The 20,758-nt window shown below is 41.4% G+C and overlaps 1 protein-coding gene across 6 annotated transcripts in view; it reads left to right on the top strand.

Annotated features, from left to right (window-relative positions):
* SEMA3D (semaphorin 3D) overlaps window positions 1–20,758 on the top strand; it is a 151,718-nt gene that overhangs the window by 110,604 nt on the left and 20,356 nt on the right. For all 6 annotated transcript variants that reach the window (XM_080393406.1, XM_080393410.1, XM_080393411.1 and 3 more), the window contains 5 exons: window positions 10,424–10,646; window positions 13,625–13,713; window positions 15,227–15,268; window positions 16,511–16,668; window positions 18,767–18,831. In XM_080393406.1, the coding sequence (XP_080249532.1) occupies window positions 10,424–10,646; window positions 13,625–13,713; window positions 15,227–15,268; window positions 16,511–16,668; window positions 18,767–18,831 (577 nt within the window). The remainder of the gene's footprint in view (window positions 1–10,423; window positions 10,647–13,624; window positions 13,714–15,226; window positions 15,269–16,510; window positions 16,669–18,766; window positions 18,832–20,758) is intronic.

Raw genomic sequence — 20,758 nt, 5'->3', positions numbered from 1 at the left:
TGCCATATTCTCATCTTATAATGGGCTATGCCAAACCTCTGGATATGAACAGGTTTAGACTGGCATCTGAAAAAGCAGTGCAGTGCTCAAAGGCAAGGAAAAGAAGCAGCATGCTACACCCCTGCAGAATTCTGCAGTGTGAATGCTGAAATACTCCTGAAGATTAAATTCATCATTTCTTGCCAGCTATGAGGTGGTTCAGGAACGCTCAGAACAAAACCAAAGAGGGGTAACGTATCCTTCTTTAAGTTCCTAAAACATGTTTTAGGTTTAAGCTCTACCGAAGTGTTGCCTACAGTTAATGTAGCTAGCACTGCCCTGATTTTATATTTCTTGTATTTTAAGTTACTGGTGGAGTATAAAAATGGCTACATTAGCGAATGCATTTCCTTTGATGTTTGGCTTTGCGAGAGGCATCGACATCCTTTCAGCATTTATACAGAAGCAGGAGGCTGCTTACCCTAATTTAACTTTCTGCTCAGCTGCCTTTATCTCCTAAGTAAATAAAGCTGTTCGTTATAGAGGCTGTGACCACTTTGATATTGAATTTTTGACAAAATGCTTCCTGTGGCAATTTGTTTAGGAGATAAACTCCCAACATGACCATGATATCATGCCTTCGCAATGCCGAGCCCGTGCCTGCCCGGGGACCCGCAGCTGCGGCGGGGTCTGCCTGCCCTCTGCCGTCCTTGGGAGACCCCTGAGCACGTGTTGGGCATCTCCGGCACTCCATACCGCTGATGCTGCAAAACGTACAGCTCCTTTACTCTGATTTTCTCCCAATGGTATTAAAGAGCAAGTAGAAATAATGGGAATTAAACAGAGGCAAGGCTTCAAATCTATTTCAACTGGGAAGATGAAGAAGAGACAGAAAAAAACTGTAGCAGGCAGCCCCGACACAAAGAGTGATGTGAAAACCGAGGGAGCTTTGGCTCTATCTTCTTTAGCCATTTGAAAAATGGGTTTGTGTATCTGCAGTTGTCCCCAGATAACGAGTCCAGTTTTCTTCTAGTCTCTTAGGGTTTCACCCAGGAAACAACCCACTGATAAAGAAAACATCTAGGACTTTCTTTAAAATCTCTTCTGTATTCCGAAACAGAGTTTTCATAACACCCTCCCAGCAATCACAGAGGCATTTTAACAAGATTTTCAGTGAATTAGGAGGAAAAAAACATTTCTAGCTTGTTTATTTAGCTGTAACCATTGCGGTATCAGAGCAACTCATAGTACCCGTTTGGAAATTTTGATGGGATACACAGGAGTCATTCTCATTTCATTGATGGTGAGTAAATGTGATGAGCTCAGATTTTTTGAGGCATGCCAGTGTTTAAGGAGGCAGATTAACTCTTAGTCTCATCTATTGTAGAACACAGGCCTTTAACTACTGTCCAAGGAAGCACCAAATATTTTTGATAGATCTAGATATTTTACTAACTGATTTGCCAAACGTTCAAAATCAGGCTTTGAACCAGCAAAGATTCCTGCAGTCTGAGTCACTTCTTAGCTACAAGAAGGAAGAGCCCAGCACATTGCTTTTGTCCATGTGAAGAGTTTTATGTCTCATCTCTCTCCAATTCAGATCTGAATATGGCCCTGAGCTCCTGAATTCTCTGTGTATTTTTTTTTTTCAAAAACAAGTTCCCTTACAAGCTGTCACTTTCTCCTGTGATCTTTTCCACCCTTTTCTCTATATATCACTTTTTCTCCCTTTCTTCAGTGAAGCCCCTTCTTTTATTTCTTCTGCTAATCTAATACACACAGGCTGTCAAGATGTGGTGTCCATCCCATTGGGACTTGGCTGAGCCACAGAGGAACACTGTCTTTCAAAAAGCCTCCCTTTGTCCTCCCATCTGGTTAGTTTTGCTGCTTTAATAAGTGTGTTCATAAAACACTGAGGGTTGCACAGGTTTCTCTTGTTATTTGTAGGCTTATCTTCCTCTTTCACCTGATATTTATGGGATAGGCTGCATTCTTTGTTTCTTCAATTCCTCTCTCCTTTGATCTCCCCACTGTAAATGAGGCTGCCTAATTAAGGGAAATGTTTCACTTTAAGGGTTTATTTTCCTAAGAAAACCTCCCCTACCTCCTCTTACTTATCAACCTGTTTTCCCCAACATGAATCACCTTTCGATCACAGCAGCCTTTCAAAACGCTGCGAACCCAGTCACCTTTCTTGCTGGCAGAGGCCAGCAGAGAATTGCAAAGTCCACCTGCAAAGTCAAGTTCACTCCCCTAGCTAGTCTCAGCCCTGTTAGCCTCAGATTAATGCTCCCTTATGTCAGCCTGTTCTATCAAAACACAGGTGTGATAAATGGAAAAGCAATACAATGGGCTGAGGGCAAACACCAGAACAGGTTAGGACAAATCTCGCACATCCATTAGGATTCAAACTCCATCTCAAATTAAAAAAAATAAAAAAAGAGGCTTCGGTTTATTGGTAGAGATTTTTTTTTTGTTTGTTTTGTTCATGCTTTTTGTGGTGGGGGTGGAATGACATCGATTCCATTTAAAATTTTTGCTGTTTGTTTGTCTTCTGCAGAACCTGACTCATTCCCCTCTCCCCTGCCCTCTTGCAGGCTTGCTCTGAGTTAGCATGAAAGTCTCCCTGCTGAGTGCTGGGTCCTTCTGGCACAACCCATCCATCCTGTAGAGAAGCACTAAGGCTTTTTGCAAGCATGTCCAAATTTGAAATGTGTTGTGCAGCTCTGATCAGACTACAGAGAAGAAGCTACACAGTATTTAGGCCACTCAGGAGCCCAAGTTTCATCTTCAGAATGGTTTATGGCTGAACCTCTAATGGCCCAGAAGTGTCTATGCCCTGACAGCCATCTCTCAGCTGTCATCTAAACCACAGAAGGTCATAAACCTAGAAGTACCCCAATTTTTAAAGTACTTCTGGGCATCTTGGAAGCTCATACTGGTCCTCAGTGTTAAATCTTAACCCCTCAGGACTCAGACTTCAGATTTCTTGATGAACTACTAGTAAAGTTCAATGTGCTGGGTGTGTGGGAGGTCTTCATTTAAGAGAAAAGTGACTAGTTGAAGGTAGTCCTTCTGTTTCTCTGTTTGCTGCTTGATGGATCAGTGATAAGGGACCTTATTTAGAGCTTGGAAGACTTTACATTACATTGTAAGGGAATGCTGATTACAAGGTCACATCTCCTTGCTAGAAAAATATTAATTCACTGAGAGACTGGGAGAAAAGAACTGTGTGGTTAATTTGTTCCCTCTGTGAGAAAGTCCGGTGTTCAAGTTCCTACTGCACTTAACATAAAATAGAGAGCTTTTCAGAGAAAAAAACAGATCTCCTTCCTTCCTGGTTAACATCTGAACAACATTCTTACTACTTTTGGCTAAGATGAGAGGTAATATCTCATGAAAAGTGAAACACCTTCAACAGGAAGGAGCAAGGAGCTCCCAGGATGGCACTGGCCCACATGCCTGGAATGGAGGGATACCTCCCCTAGGAGGGAATCCCAGACTGAGACATCTCATTGCCTGATACGGGAGAGATTTAAGAAAGACTTCACTCCTTAATGTTTCACACTGGCTACTTCAGATGCTCCCAAGAGAGTGACTTGCTGGTGTGCTGCTTAATTCTCCTTGTGCCTAATTGCCTAAAAATTCCCAGCCTGGACATTCCAAATGTCCAAGCAGATGCCTACTGCACCCAATATTATCAAGTCCTGTTGTGTATCTAGCCTATGGGTGTTGGTGTCTCATTGTTAGGTAGATCTAAGGCTCAATGTGACAAGTTACTTTTAAACTGGGATTTTCAACACACTTGAAATAGAAACCCTTTTGGAGCTCACAGAGAACAGCATTTTATTTCAGAATTGTCAGTAGACAGCAGCACTGCTGAACTAGAGGTACACCATTAAATGCAAAGGGTATTTTTGTTACATACCTTATAGCTAGGTTCCCAAATAATTGTCACAATTTTAATAGGTGTCAGATCCAGCAGCTCTTACTGGCTGCACTGGGTGATGTGAAGCACTGTGCATTTTGGCAATTTGGAGGTTTAGCTAGAAGCCTAACTTCTGGCACCAGCTTTTGAAAATCTTGGCTAGGGTTCCCACAAAACGTTAACACAGTCACACCGTATGTCTCAGTATTGTGTGAGATCTACACATCCAGCACTCTGCTAAGCTGCAAATTTAATAAGACAAATGAAAAAAGAGAAAAGCTTATGTCTGTGCAGTGTGGCTGAGTTAGGGTGTATTTGCTTTTATTTGAGAAAGATTAGCCTTAATTTACCACCTCCTGATTACATTTAGATACAAATAAAAGGTGAAGGAATAAAAGACATCTTTGTAGATCATCTGGGATTGGGGCTTAGTCGGGGGTGATTATTGTCAGACTGAACTCACACAGAAGGCACTGGAAAAACTTCAGGAAACTATTGAATTAAGGCCTTAAAAGTTTTGTGCCACAGTGTTTATACAGTTGAATAGTGATGCCCTTAGTACTTCTAACTCTGTTTCTGTTAGGGTTTTTCTTCCTTTTTTTTTTTTTTTTTTTTTTTCTCTTTTCTGTTTACTTTTCATTTCCTAACTTGTATGTTTGTATCAAGTTATCATTCACAGCACTGGAGGACTAAGCAACCTCAGCAGAATAAATGAGAAGGTAAATAAGTTTCTTGCAGGATTCTTACTTAGCAGTACTAATTTTAGTAATTAAATGTGATTCATTTTTCTTGATGCCAGCTATCTAGAAGAGAAACATCAAATCTGAGCCAGCTGCTTAGACTTCTTGATCAGAAAGAAAGAGATAGGCACCTCCTCAGTAAGGTTCACACACAACCAAGATAAGAATCTAGGTCAGGTGAGATGAATCCCACCCTGTTGTAAAAGCAGAAGATGCTGAGAAGGCAGAGTGATGGTGTTATAAGAACTTTTATGAAGCCAGATTCTCTTGCAGTCCACATGAAACAATCCTGCCAACTGACTTCTGTGACATTCAGTATAAATGCAAATCTCTTACTGTCTCCGGTGGGAGATGTCACATATCTAGGACAGCATCTGGTGCTGAGGATGTGAATAAATGTCCTCTGTGAACTGGGCAGAGAACACCGATATCATTATCATGAGACCTGCAACAGGATGTGAACTCACATTTTCAGAGGTGAAAGGCTGCTTCGCTCACCCACTCGGCCACACAGCCTTTGCCATCCTACATCCTATTGATTGCTATGAAAGGAAGCACAAGCCCACAGGAATTGTTCTGCAGTGATGGGTGGCCGCAGCTTTAAACAGCTGCCTGAGAACTTTGCCAAAGGGTGGCCAAAATGAATTTTTCATTCTCCTGGTTCATCCATCATGCCACAGTGAGTGACGCTTCTGGAAATAGCTCCCTCAGCCAAGCATAACAGGGTCACACCTGCCCAGCTGTTCTTGGTGGTCATGCTGTCTTAGGATGGGATCCAAAGCCCACTGAAATAATTGGAAAAGGCCCTGTTGACTCAAGTGGATCTTTGAATCAGACCCTTAGTCCTTGTTTCTACTAAATTAGCTGTACAAGCTGGCATAGTTTTTCCCTATATCATGCATAGCAGGGTTTGGGCCTTTGGGATTACTGCTATCAGCTTCATAGTTCCATATTGGTAGATATTTTATCTGAGTGTTTTTCAGTAAGTGATGTCATCGCTCTCATCTTCCTCTGTTGACGTTATTTCTGGCAAAAATCTAGGACATCTTTAAGACCCGTGAGGCTACTCCCGTTTTTCACATAGAAATGGGCTTCTGGGGTTGAGCTGTAAATAGGTGAGGGATCAGCAAATTTCCAGAAGATGTGGACTGTGACTTGGAGCAGTAAGTGAGAACATGAACCACAAAAAAATGCATATATAAGGGAAAACCAGCCTCTAGTACACAGTGAGGGGGAAGCGAAGAGGTGAATTTGTTTCTCATCTTATAGAGAAGAAATTGATGCAAAATTTTGATCTAAAGCCAGTTAGAGCCCATGCGTTTTATTGATTCCAACAAACTTTGGTTCAACCCCTGCAAAGACAAACATGCTTTTGAAATCAGTAGGGTTTTTGAGGTCTGATTCTGGTATAAGTGGCAAAGGCTCAGACCTTGGTGGTTCTGAGGGTAAGCAGAAATTTTCATTCCTGAACTCCTGTTCATGTAGCAAGTGTGCACATTATTTGGTTTCTATGTACTTATCATTCTGTTTATTTTTTCATTTACCCTGTATCATGGTTTGCTTTATTTCTTTATCTCAGAGTCTAAAATCTAATTATTTTTTTTTGTTACAGGGTTTCTATTGTCTTTTTTGCTATATAATATAAAAAAATGTATTTCTTTGTGAGATTATTTAACTGATATTGTTTTCTTCAAAAACCAAGCTGACTACAGCCCACCTCAAGGGTGTAACCTTGCAAACACTTTAATTTGTGAAAGCACAGCAGAAAACAGAATGTGGGAGATCACACCCAGCAAGACAGAGGGAGAATTTCTTCAGAAGTGCTAGCATAAAACCCCAAGGGATAACTCACTGCAATATATGTTTCTAGTCAAACCATTATTTTTCATTTAGGACTTTTCTTTTTGACTTGTATTAAGCTGTATTTTTAAGGGATGGCCTTTGTGCAGTTGCCCCAGGACAGCAGTACAAACCTGTTTTTTTTTCTTTTTCTTGTCAGTTCTTTCACAGCTGTACATTAAATTGTATAGTGAAAGAAAATGACCGAATATGCAATGGAATATGTCTTAATTCAAATCAGCACAGGTCTAGTGTTCACAGAAATTTTCAAAATCTATTGGATAATTCAGGAGCCTAAGACCTATTTTCAATAAACAGTTTCAGAGTTTTTATGATGATGAGATGCACAGGCTTAAGTCTTATGGATTGAAATAATGCTAATCAAGTGGGTACTTGCACGTACTCTGTTAGGTCTCTAGACAGACATAAAAAGCAGTCCAAGGAAGGAATGAAATGGGTTGTAGACTCTTAAATCACTCAGGCTACAACTCTGTTAAATAAAACCATGGGTAAGGTCCAAGTGTGGACCCACAGTCACTATACTTTTTAATCCTAGGATGGGCTTTGCCATTGTTTAGGCATGTGCAAATGGCATTCTCTCTGTGGCAGTGCTGTGATGATGTTTGGGGTCTAAGGTGGATCAGGAACTGCTCACGAGCTCATGACGGGCATTTCAGGTGTGGCTGTAGATGTGAATGTAGAATGTCAGCTGGTCTGTGCTTCACTGGCCTGTTTTGTTTCCGAATTTCAGGTAGTTCTAACACTTTTGAGAATATTATCCTCAGTCAGAAATTTTTGTTTAACTAGAAGCTATCGTCTTTGCATTTAGGGTATTTATACAGGTGTGTGTTCATGTAGAGCTGTGTATGACGGGAATAATTCTGCATGGTATTATCTCTATTTACTGCATGAAGAATTCATCCTTAGGCACGTGTCCACAATACCTTGTGTGCGCTGAGCAGAGACTATGTTCCCTTTTTAGCAAGCACTGTCACAGGGGGTGCTGCATTCGTCCCACAGCCCAGGAAGAGAACAGGCAGTAGAAACCCAAGGGAGTAAAGAGTCCAGGCTGGTCCTGAGCCTGCTGGGATGGATTCGCTGCTAGTGGCTGATGTTGTGTAGCCGTGAGAAGGGGGTTTGCCAGCAAGAGAGGAGGGACATGCTCAACCCTTGGTGCTGTGTATGTCATTCCTAATGCAAATGTTTTAGATAATGCCAAACCTTACATAGTGGAACAGATCCTAACAGCAAGCCCTTAACTGGCACCATAGATTGAATACATAAAACTGAAGATTTGGGAATGTGAACTAAAGTCTCCTCTGTCAAAATTAGCCATGAAGGAGGACTGTAGAGCAACTTCACCACAAATCTTTTCTTCTGGCAGACTATGAAGGTATTATTTAATCGTGTTTCTTTCTTCATAGACTGTGTTATGGCTCCACCTGGCAGGAAAAACAGGGATTAGTCAGTTAAAAATAGTGTTAAAAAAGAAGCAATCAACAGTTTATATGTAAAAGGGTGTCACCAACAGGAATAATATTTCCAGTTCATCTTATTATACAGGATTTGTAGTGCCCCATCTAGATGCCTCCAGATTCAAAGGAGAAGCTTTCTCAGACTCAGGTTAGAGACTAGGTGTGAAACAACAGACAGAAAAGAGATACAAACAGCCATGGGAAGGAAAGCAGAGATAGGTGAGCATGAGAGGTGGTGGGTCACCAGCATGACTGACCTTGCAAATACGTTCCTGGGCTCACGCCGAAAGGTGCAAAAGGGAATAACTTGAAGGAGGTTGTTGAAGAGGTGGGATTGTGGGTGGTCTTCAAGCAAGACGTGTGAGAACCAGCTTTATGTAAGCTAAAGCAAGGGCTGAATTCATTAGTTAGTATGGGTCTGACAGAGGTGGGAGCCAACCCCTGCAATAAATGAGTGACGCTGGGGAAGTGTCTGCGGGAGTGATGGCTGTAGCAGTTGTCTGGGGCAGAAGCAGATGAGAGTGTGCTGTTCAAAGCCAGAGAAAAGGATGCTGCAGCAGCTGAGCCAGGGGCCTGGGCAAGATTTTTGGCCATGTGGATGCATAAGGAAAGTCACTTCTGAGAAATAATGAACTACAGAGATCATCTGGCATCTGGAGAATCTGCCTTTTTTAGAGAAAAAAATAAACGGGAGGTGTAGGAGGTGCAGTTCACTGAAAAGTTATGGCCTCTGCTGGCCACATACAGGGAGAAGATCGATGGGGGTGTTTCAGTCTGGAAAAGTGAACGTGGTTAAAGCATTCACTGGGGGCCATCAGTTTAATATGGGGACATGCTGGTGGGTCATGCCTCCTTCTGGTTGAGTGCATCAAAAGGGCAGAAACTCAGCCTTAATAAGAGCAAGAAATACAAAAAGCAGAAAAACTGGTGTGTGAGAAGATTCTGCACTCTAAACGAGTTGCGCTTATGCCATGGTAGCCACCGGAGGGCACCCCAGCCTCGCTGTTGGAAGCCCCTCACACGGTGCCTGCGCCCCCGACTCCTGCGGGACCTGCGCCTGGAGAGGAGCGCTCGCCAGCTTTGGCAGCTCTCCTTCACCCCAGGCTGGATTTCCTTGTCTACTTAAATTATCCAGCGTGATAAGGAGCCCATCAGTGGGGCAGGGAGTGGGGCGGTGAACTTCGTTGCAGGTGTACTGAGCCCATCATGAGAATTTCTCTGGTTTTAAAGCAACCAAGTAATTAGTTTTTAAAGCAAGTAATGGTGATCAAGTGCTGCTTTGGGATGAGGAAAACCACTGATTTCTTACTGGCTTCACAAGTGTTGTCACAGAAAACTTGATTACTTGAATATGGGCTGAATTTGTGACTTATTCATAAGGCCAAATTTCCAAAGTGGCTTACACTGGTGGCATCTGTTATGGTATTATATACAAGTAGCTTCTAAATATCTAAAGAAAAATTAGATACTTTCCTATATTGTCAGATTGTTTATGGCTAAATTTTGCTGACTTCAATATATGATTAAAAAGAAAAGTTTAAAGAGGAGCACAGTACTGAATATACTGCCTGAATGTTGTTGTTGTAATAATAATGATAATGATAATGATAACAACAACAACAACAACAACAACAATAATGTATTTTCATTATTGATGATAGCAGTATGAATGTTAAGGCTTGTCTCATGCTTTCTTCAGGAACGCTACTAGACAAGGAAACATAAAGGATCTTGGTTATGGCCTTAAAGACCATTTGGTGATAAAACAAAAAAAATAAGAATTGTGTAGCCTTTAGTAAATTCTGTTTACAGATATATTAATGCAATAAATATGAATTAATTCACATTTTATCCAATGTCAGACAGACAACTTCTTTTTTCTGCTGCTGTCTTCTTCCCTGAGTGTCTTAGAGAAGCTAAGGAAGTTCATCTCCCCTCTAAGTTTTAATTTAGGTTACCAAAATGTCTAAGAAAGAAGAAAAGCCTGTAAGAATTTTTCCTGAAAGCTTGCATATATAGGTAGTTGCAGATGTGGAACAAACAGGAATGGAGCAGTTATAATTATGAGTGCTAGTACAAATGATTGAGATGAAAAAAATTAACAAGTTTTGGGTGGTTTTAAAAGATGAAAGAGAATAGGTCGGAACAGGATAAAGGAAGATGAAGGGGAAGAGCTTTTGAAGAGAGGTAAAAATGAAAAAGAGGAGAGTGGAGAAATGAGGGAGAGAACAACGCTTTGAAGCACCAGAGGAGCACACACAGCCAGCATGCTGCCATGCTTTTAGATCAACACTGAGCTTTTTCAATTGTAAATCAAATCACCAGCCACTGGCAAATGTGCTTTACAAACCAATACAGCTGATCTGGCCCAGGCAGCTTTCCTACTACACAAAGACACCTGCAGATCACTTATACTTCTTTCCTAATATTCTTCTCATCTTTATATTCTCTCTTTCATACAGTGTCCAAGCAAAACCTATGATCCACTCATAAAGTCTACCAGAGACTTTCCTGATGAAGTCATTAGCTTTATTAAACGCCATCCACTGATGTACAAATCCATTTACCCAGTGACGGGAGGACCAGTATTCACTCAAATCAATGTGGACTATCGTCTGACTCAGATTGTGGTGGATCACGTCATGGCAGAGGATGGGCAATATGATGTTATTTTCCTAGGAACAGGTATGAGAGAGAACTTCCATGATGATTCTACACAAAACACATAATTTAAGAACTTTTACTACAGCAGGTTTTGAATAAACCTGTTGGTAAGCTTTTTCCCACACATGCAGCTTTGGAAAGCATTTAGGTGCTTCTGATTCTGTGCCAGGTCTTCATGCAAATGTTAAGATTAGATTATTTTTTTCAGCTCAAGAGATCACTTCCATTGGTATTTTAATGACTTCTGGTCCCTAGGTGACAAACCAGTGAAGGGTCAGAGTACCTGGACTTCTTACCTGCCAGGTACCATTCAGTACCTCTCTTTACGTTACATGGTAGTCTGGCAGCACATCAATAACCAATTAAAATAAAAGAAAAAAAAAAACAAACAAAAGAAAAACCACCAACACCTTAATAACTTCAAGGATTATTTTCTGTTATGGGTAGCGATGTGGTTCTTCAGCATTAAATTTCATGTGACACTGAACAGCTAAGAAAGATTTAAAATTGAGCCTAAGGCAACAATTCCTCTTAAATACTTTTAAAGATATAACTTAGCAACATGAATAGCTCCAAACCAAAGAACCAGGACTGAACAGAGAGAGGTTAAATTACTCCGTTAGTAAAACTGAAGAAACCTGCTTTGCCATTTTTGTATGAATAATTATCCATCTATTTACATTTTAATAACAGTTACACGCCTTAAGGAAAAAGTCTAGTTTTACCATAGTAATAAAATTTAGAAACACTGGATGAATCACCCAGCAGCATGGTATGCTAGGAAATATTCATAACATTTCTGAAGAAATAATCTAATGTCTTAATCCACTGGAATTTCTTGCTCTTAACCGACAATTTGATGTTCTACAAAGCACTTCTCACTGTTAGATCTGAATACTTTGATAAGAAGGTCATTGCCATTATCCCCATCTCACAGCAGGTGAAACTAAGATTTATCCAAGGGCAGTGGATCAGCTACTGCCATGAGCTGCAGGGAAATTACGATTTCTGTTTGAATCCTGCCCTAGCATTTTATCTGGAGTATAAGCAAATTTGGTGTCATATAGTGGAGTTTGATAGGTATGGATATTCTGAAGTGGTTTGGGGAAAGGAGTGAATTGTCACAGAGCATCAACTCTTATAAAGTGTGGGTTGTCTCAGCCTTCAAGAGCTTCCCAGCTGTGTTATCACACATGTGAGTCCCGACACAGCCTCTTTCTTGGGCCGTTGATGTCTTTCAGCTCAATCTCTCTCACAAGTCTTGTCTTCTAAAACAAGGTAGCGTGAGAGTCCCTCTATGATGCCCACAAGCCGAGTACAGTGGTGTCAGAGAGAAAAGCAGTTTCGTAAAAAAGAACATGAAAGTGCTGTTTGCTCCCCTGCTGCCTGAGGAGGCTGGGAATGAGCTTTAGATATGATGATGGAAAATCTGTGTTGCTTTCTGAATGCAATCTGTAATACAGTCAACAGAGAAGGAAAGGGCACACATTCCCAAGCTGTGAGATGCCTAGGATGTGGGAGTAGTCACTAAAACTTTTCTTCTGATAATAGTGAGAAAACATAATTTAAAACTTAGCTGTCTGAAAAGATGAGTTTACTAGTTAGAAGGTACAGCACAGTCTTTCAGTGGCTATAGAGGCTGCTTTCAGCTGTTTACTAACCTCCCTGCAAAATTTGTCATGGGAATAAAATTATATTGAGAGACAAGCAACTCGAATACTCCCAGGTTAACTGTTACTACTCAGCACCGGTGTTCTTTCTCGTCCGGTTTAGACATGCCAAGACCAGCATGTTCCATGCAGTCACTAGATGGCACTCCATAATATGCAGATCTTTATTTATCTGCAGTGCCCTCCTTAAAAGTGAGTTTTGTTTTCGGGAAGCACATGTTTTTGTTCTATTTTATCCTCTAAACTTGTCCTATGGAAAAAAACAAACCAAACAAAACTCTGAAGATAAAATTTCAAATATTATCTAGAAAGGCTGAATACAGATATACCAAATAACCCAGGAGATTTGGAGCAGCAGCAGATCAGAAGCTTATTATATGTTTGATTATCTGCAACCAGCTTGTACTTATGCAGGCTTTAGCAATCATGTCAAACACACAAACAAAAGAAAGCTCTAATACATAAGACAAACTGAAATACTTTTGGCTTTGATTGGTAATATGATCTTCAGTACTTTGGGAAAACAAGAATGGAAATCTCATTCTTTCCATTATAATGTATTATTTTTCATCATTTCAATACTATGTGTAGTGCTTAGGACTAATCTGTGCTGTGTCATTTCCACACCGCACGTCTCGGCACTCAACCCACTTTCCCCGAGCAGCCTTTAAGGGTTCTTTTTAAGGCCATTCAAGATTCAGTAATGTCCAATGTTCTGAGATGAAATGAGCAGCTGTTTTTTTCACTAAGCAGGAGTTCAGGTTAAAACTGCTGAATGGATTTAACTAAAAAAAAAAAATAAATATCTAGATAACTCCAAAGAGGTAATTTCTATAATGATTAAATAAAGATTTTGATGTTGAACGGAGTTTTTATTCAAACATTTCCCTAAAACAACAAAAGCAAACCACAAATGGAAAAAGTGCACTGCATAAATCTCCGTGTTAAAACGAGATCTGATTAAGTTTCTATACTGGATAAAAATTAACTCTCTAAAAAAGGGGAAATAATTTTCTGCCAATTTAGTCCCCTAAACTGGATCTTTTTGGAGTCAAATAGGCCCCAGTTCTTCGTCGAGGGAATGTGCAGAAACTCCTAGCTGGCGGCACTGTAGGCACTTCTAGCCTACAATTGCTTTGGCTCAGCCATACATCAAAACCACAGATGTATTGTATAGAGCTATATAGATACCAATATATGCGGATAGGAATAGATGTTGTTTGAAGGCTACATCCTTGATGCACTAGCTTTATCTTCAGGGCGTGAAATGGAGTGGCATATGCACTGAAACACAACTGTGGGTTTTACATGATGAACAATTTGTTTCAGACATAGGCACAGTCCTGAAAGTTGTGAGTATCACAAAGGAGAAGTGGATTAAGGAGGAGGTGGTCTTGGAAGAGCTGCAGATATTCAAGGTAAGCATTAACAGCCACAACATCAATTAAATATTATTCAGGGGACTTCAAGGCCCAAACTGGCTTCTGGTCTGTCTGGTTGTTTGTTTACTGGAACTAGTTCAAGTTTCCAGAGTGACACTACGTAAATTTTTAAATGCCTTGGTACTCTTTGGGTAAGTCAGTTGAAAAAAGTTCCAAACCGAAACTCATTTATCCTTTTCAAAGCCCCATTTATCCTGCCTTGTTCCAGTCTGAAATTTTATTATGAGCCCAAAATTTTTATTAGTAGTATTTTATTTTTAATGTCATTTTTCCTATTGTCTCAGCTTTGGGACTGTTCTTAGTACAATTATATATATTTTTTAAAAAACAAACCAACAAACAAAATTCCACAGATGCAGAGAAATTCTTAAATAACAACTTCAGGAACTGAAAACAAAGAAAAGAAAGCAAAGTTAGGTTTGATTATCAATGTGTTTTAATTTATTGGTGAAGGCTGAGTCAACGTATTGCTGATTCTGGCTGAGTGATAAAGAAGAAAGGTGACTGGAGCCCGGCTAACACCAATGATTTATTCATAAATTGAGCTTGCAAAAAGCCCAACCAACTTTTCTGTTGCACAGGCACAATTTCTGATTAACCTCGTTGCTGATGAGGGTGCTGACGCCGACGTACTGTTACAGAAGGAAAATGGAGACCTGTGCCTTCCCTACCGATTTTATTTTCCATTTAGTAATTTCCTCTTAATTATTTGCATTCTCATTTTGCTTTCTTTTCATGCTGTGTAGTTGTTCTTCAGTTGTCACCTTGGTTTTTGTCACAGTTAATCTGCATCCCTGGGATTTTGATTACTTTCTCACACATCCTCTCTCCTGTGTGCTATACGGGGTCTTAGCCGGAACTTTTGTCCATACTACATACATGAATCTGGGACAGTATTTTCCAAGTTTAAGGACAGGATCTGTGTTTTTGCATCCAGAAAACTGAAGAGGGTGAAGGGCTGAAAAAATGTCCCTTATTTCCTCAAACTGCATTAACATTAAACAATAGGCTTAGATTAAACATATTCTATTAGGCAATAGATAATACGCTGAGCTTTGTCCTGTTCTAACATCAGCCACTGGCAAAAATTTCACTGTCTCTCACAGCAGTGAAATATATCCTGGTGCAGAGGATCTGCCTGTGTATCCCTTAAATGCCATCTAAGCCTTTCAAACAGTGCTTAATAAGAACTGAAGTTGATGTGAGGGCTCATTGGCAGTCCCCAGGATGGGGTAAATAGCAAACTCAGACAATTAAAGCCAGTGCCTCATAAGCAGTAGCAAAAATTGATGCGAGGTTTGTTTTGTTTTGTTTTGTTTTTGAAAACATGAATTTAGTGATTTTCTGTTTGTTTTTTTTTCTTTTCCTATTTCATATTTGTTTAAACCAAGCAGATGAATCTGTAATTTTATTTACTTTTTGTATGTTCTATTTTTAATTAAGAACAGGGAATATGTAAACTAATGCACCTTACTAATTAATTTTTCAGCATCCTTCATTTATCTCAACCATGGAGATTTCTCAGAAGCAGGTAATCACAAGCTCCTTTACTTACTGCAGGTTATATGGTATGCTGAACGCGTAGCTTGTTATTTTCAGGTGACGCCTGTTACTGGCCAAGGTTTCTAGGGATGACTTAAAATGTATCTGGAAGGAGGAGATATGTTTGAACTTTTTGCCTGCCTAATTCACATTGGTTTACAAAGAGTAATTTGTGTACCCAAGCTGGTAATTCTTCATTGAAACAAATCTTTAGTTGTATGGTCGTGGGATTTGTGAATGAAGTCAATGCACATTTATTTTCCGGACACTAGAAATACTTGTCTCTTTACAATCTAGTAATAAGTTATTATTACTATTATTGTTGTGATTTTTATTAGTAGCCAGGAGACATCAGGGCCTCATTGTGCTAAAAGTTGTGTGTACACAGACTGAAAACCAGTCCCCCTCCTCTAAAATTGCTGTCTAAAGCTGGGTGGTCCAAACCTGGCAGCACGGGGACCAGTCCCAGTTGGGAACCTCCTGATGGGAAACTGTTTTATGGCAGCTCCGAGCTCTCTGATGGCTACATGCTTGTTTGGGAGGCAGTGTGACAGCGGAGCCATCCCTCCCTGCCCTGCAGAAGTGGCCGGAGCAGCTCCGGCACAACGTGCCTCCCTCACGCAGGAGGAGGTATTTTGCTGTTCAGGCACGCACAGCACAGCTGGGTCCCATCTCCCCTGAAAAAAGGTGGCAGGCCAGCTGGAAGCATTGCATGAGCCAGCTCCGGCTCAACAGCAAGCATTTGGACCACCCTTGTCTCAACAGGCAATCTGCTCATATGTTGAGGAGAGGGGAGTAATATTATCCCCATCCTACCTAAGGATCAGAAGCAGAAGATGAAGTTTTATTTGCAAAAGGTCGTCCTTAGTTCCCAGATTCTTCATGTCGTGGCTATCCCAGACCCTTTTAAATGTGTTTATCCATCCATTCTTTCCATGGTTTGCTTCTGATATTTTATTGCAGCACAGATCTAAAGGTGTAAGGGTGTTGAGTGCTGGTGTCTTTCCAAGACTATCCCCTTTCCTCTCTGCTGCTTTGTCAGGGATGGACGGGGACTGGCCAGTTTACACCAAGCCCTGAGAAACACTTTATCATAAGGGAGGAATTCTCCCTCATTTTGTAGAATCTGGGACAAGGCTGATAATCTGCAAGTGTGGCATTGGAGAAGGGAACTTTTAAAATGGGCTACTGGGAGAACGCTCCTAATTCATTCGCTTTGCCTGATTTGCAGCAACAATTGTACATTGGTTCCAGGGATGGATTGGTTCAGCTCTCTCTGCACAGATGTCACACGTATGGGAAGGCTTGTGCAGATTGCTGCCTTGCCAGAGACCCATACTGTGCCTGGGATGGAAACTCATGTTCCAGATATACCCCTACTTCTAAAAGGTAAGAAGAAAAAAACCCAACAAACCACAGCGTGCTGTAAAAGATCTTGCTGCTTGCAAGAATTTTAGAGGTTCCTAATCAGAATGTGTTGCCTTTTTACTTGGCATGTCATTTGCCTTAAAATTTGATCATATTCTGGCCATGTTTCACATTTGTGCTTGAAGGGCTGTGAAGACAACATAGCTTTGTTTAAGTGCGTGTGACAGTAACTCGGCTACCGCAGCTAACATCATAAGTCCGGCACTTTCCTTTTTTATGCCAAGTGCATTAAGGCATGGGATGCTCAGCTGGAGGTCCAGGTTGTAGCTAACTCTGCCTTGAGATGCAAGAGCCTCTCTCAAGCTTCTGACTTTTGCACAGGGCACCACTGTAGTTGTAAAATGAAGTTTAACATCGTATCCCAGAGTGGTCAATAATAAAATAGTTTTAATTCCTTGATCTAAATGAATAATTGTATTTGTGGTCTGGCCATGAGAGGGAGACAGAGATTGAAGTACTGTGTTTTGACCACATCGGGAGCGTTTTTCCACCAGCAAAAGAAGCTTTATCTGTACTTTCTGTACCCATCAGCTAGGACAGCAGCACAAACGCACGGAGGGAGAGCATGCTGCAGGCTCTAGCAGCAATGTGCCTAAGCTCTCGGAGTTCTTCGCTGATTTAGCCAGAGCTCTGAGCTCGCTCCTTGACCCAGAGTCTTTCACAGCCTCTTTGTTCCCCTTTGTACGAGGTCTTCCTGACAGTAATTCTTGCAGTGAGGCTTCAGTCTGAGCTCAGGCTGTGGAACAAGACTTTCTACCTTAGGGCTGCAGGGCTGGGACCTGAGCAATTAGACAAACCATTGAAGTTAATGACTCATAGGATATCGTGTCATGGTGTCAAGGAACTTTATGCATTTCTCCTCAAAGCCAAAGCAAACTAAATTCAGAGAAGCATAAATGAAAGGAGAAAAGCAAGTGTTCAGGCTCACTGCAAAGTTAGTGACACATGAGGCTTGCTGAAGCCTGAGGTGGGCTGGGACAGGGAGATTGATGGTCCATGTTTTTTTAACAGATGTGTAGTTTGGTGGGAAGGCCAAAAGTCTGTGGCTCCAAAACAAAGGATGAGTGACTGGCCACGGGAATCCTCCAGTAGATCAGTTACTTTAATATTTTTCTTTTACGTAGCAGCCTGAGCTTCCAGCATGTCTACAGCTTTTATATAGCAACAGACAGCTCGTCTTCGGGACCCCCCCAGCTGCGGCATTGCTCTGCACGTAGCAAGTCCCACTCCTGTTGCCTTCAGCGTGGCTGTGAGGGAGGAAACCATTCCTCCCTGGCTCTCCAATCCTTCTATTAAAAACCTAAAATACAAACTCTTTTTTATTAGCTCTTGGGAGATAAATGCAATCATCCACAGAGGAAGAATTTGGTTTTTTTTTAATGCTATTACACTGAAATTACATAAATCACAGTGAGTTTAAGTAACATACCCAGCAATTAGCAGGCAAGTTAGTTGTGGAAGGGAGCAGACCATCACAGACCATTGTCTCAAGCATTTTTTCTGTACATAAAGATGAAAGATAATCACATTTCTCAATTGTTTGTTACTAAACTAAAACATATGTTTTTCTCTCTTCATTTTGATGATGGGTTTACCAGTCAGTATTACCTTGGGCTGATCCAGAGCTCAATTTTGAATATCTCTGTTGAACCCAAGATCTTTTTTTATGACCTACAACATTAAGGATGTTTTTAGGTATTTCCAAGACAGTCCACCCCACCCGGAGGCCTGTGCCTCATGCTCCTGAAGCAGGTTTAGACGTCCTTTCTGTCACTATATTACGCACTCTTTATTTTAGGCAGATCTTTTTTCTCTTGAATTTTCTCTTTCCCTCCCAGTGGTTTTCCCAAATCACAGGCCCTTCTCTTGATGTCAATTGTACAAATCTCTCTCAGCCACATGCTGCTTTGAGGGTGAGGCTGGTTTTAGTTAAGACCGTAATTGTCAGCAGTAGTGTGGGAGCAACGCGAGTCCACATCTGCTGAGCTCCTCTGTATTTTGTTGTTGAATTCCAGCAATTAGGCCCAAAGTGTTACAAGTTTGCATGCTCTTCCTATAGGCGAGCCAGAAGGCAAGATGTCAAATATGGAGACCCTGTTGCACAGTGCTGGGATGTGGAAGACAGTGAGTATTTTGCATCTTTCTTACTCTTTTGTTACTTTGGACAACAGTTTACTGTGAGGTTCTCTGCCTGAAAAAAACTTGCTGAGCTCGACAGAATAGCACTGTTAAAGCAGTTGCCTTTCCTACACTTCATATACATTACCCCTCCTGCAGTTGAAGTTGCAGAGCTGGGGCTGCTAAGGGATGGCCGGCATGGGCCAGCACCCTCACATCCCTTATGGGTGCCCCTCCCCAGCGCTCACCCAGGGGAGGGAGATGTGCCCCGATGCAAAAACCTCACACATTTCCCTACAAGTAGCTAATGGGATGTGTGTGATGTTTCATACAGAAACAGAGGAGATAGTCCCGCAAAGAAACCTGCAGGGGTGAACGGGGAACATGCCATCTTCTCCCCTTCCACTGCATACACTTGACACAAGTCCCAAGCTCCAGCTGCCAAACCAGCCCCTTCCCCTCCCTGCAGCTACTTAAATACTCCTGTTATTAACAAGAGCCTACCCTCTCTCCCTGTGGGCTCCCCCCGTCCTTTCCCACACCCCCTTTTCAGATGCCAAAGGGTCTGGCTCGCTCCTTTGGCAACTGCAGCACTTCTCTTCCAGCGAGCACTGTCAGTATGAAATCCTGCGGTTACGCGGCAATCTCTGCGGCAGCGTAAAATAAATGAAAAGCATTCAGAACCATGCTTGGGTTTGTCTGGGGCTCTTCTAGCTGCTTATTAAAGCGAACAGCCCAGTCAAAACAGTGTCGATTGTATCGCTGCACTGAACGTCTGATTCAGGATGAGCCACCACTTTCCATTGATCTCTGGTTATTTTTTTGCCATGACAGTGTTCGGTGCCTGCTGCAGATCTCGGCATGAGTCAGTGCAGAAATCAGAGCTGCTTGCCACAGGATCAAAGCCTTCAGTCTGTTGCACAGTACAGAGGGCTCTCACTGTACATGTGTGCTTGCAGACATAGTTAAAAAGTCAGGGTAAAATCTCGTTTCCATTAAAGTCAATGACAAAACTCCTGTTCGTTCCCAAGGGACAGAATTTACTTGCTTGCTGCTTAGTGTGGCTCTCCAAATAGGGGTGTCTGAGACTGTGCAAAGCTCAAGGTTATAGGAACCCTAGCAGAAAGGCTGACAATGTCACATTTTTCTGGAAGAATGAAAGAGATACTGGAAGAGTTAGCTTTGCTAGATAAATGTAAAAAGACTTAGCACAGAAATGGGTATTAATCCTTTGCCCCATTGTAGCACCACCAGTAGAAATTTCATCCAGCTGGGCCTGACTTCTGTGCCAGATGACTGTGCCATAAAACCATGAAGCTGACCTGTGCCACTCCAGGCTCTTGGATTATTTATACCATTTGAGATAATTAATAACATTATGGCCCGAAAACCTATTTAAATTCAGTGCTCCACTGTGTGAGATTCCCTCCCAGAGACTTCATTGGCTGTGTGAAGTTGTTTGGCTCTGCTGAAATCTCAGTGGCACAGTGAAATAAAAGAAAAGCATTTAATGTGGAGAGCTTGAATTTCTATAGATCTCATATAGGTACTTATTATATTGAAAAAACAATCAAAAATTGCATTCATTTTGTTGTTGAGCTAACTTTTGATTTAGGAGACACCACTGCTTTCACCTTCCTTTCTGTTATTGGCAGGGCATAAGAAACAGCTTTAGTGCGATGGTAAGGCAGATAAGAGACGGGTAAGATAGACTAGAAAGAGAAACAGAGATGCAGAGGCTAGTAAATTACTTGCTCAGGTTTACAGAAGGCCAAGAAAGGAGCCCACATCTGCTCATGGCTCCTTCAGTATTTGGTCTGAAACATACACAGAGCATTTGAGATTATACTGAAGGAAGGTAAACTTCAGTTTACTTTAGTCCTGTGACTCCTTCAAAGTTTTTGGGATGAACAGACCAGACGGTACAATCTAC

Source organism: Falco punctatus, assembly GCF_963210335.1.
Source record: "Falco punctatus genome assembly, chromosome: 6".
Taxonomy (NCBI): domain Eukaryota; kingdom Metazoa; phylum Chordata; class Aves; order Falconiformes; family Falconidae; genus Falco; species Falco punctatus.
Note: the sequence above shows the minus strand (reverse complement) of the source record. Positions and strands in the feature narration are given on the sequence as shown.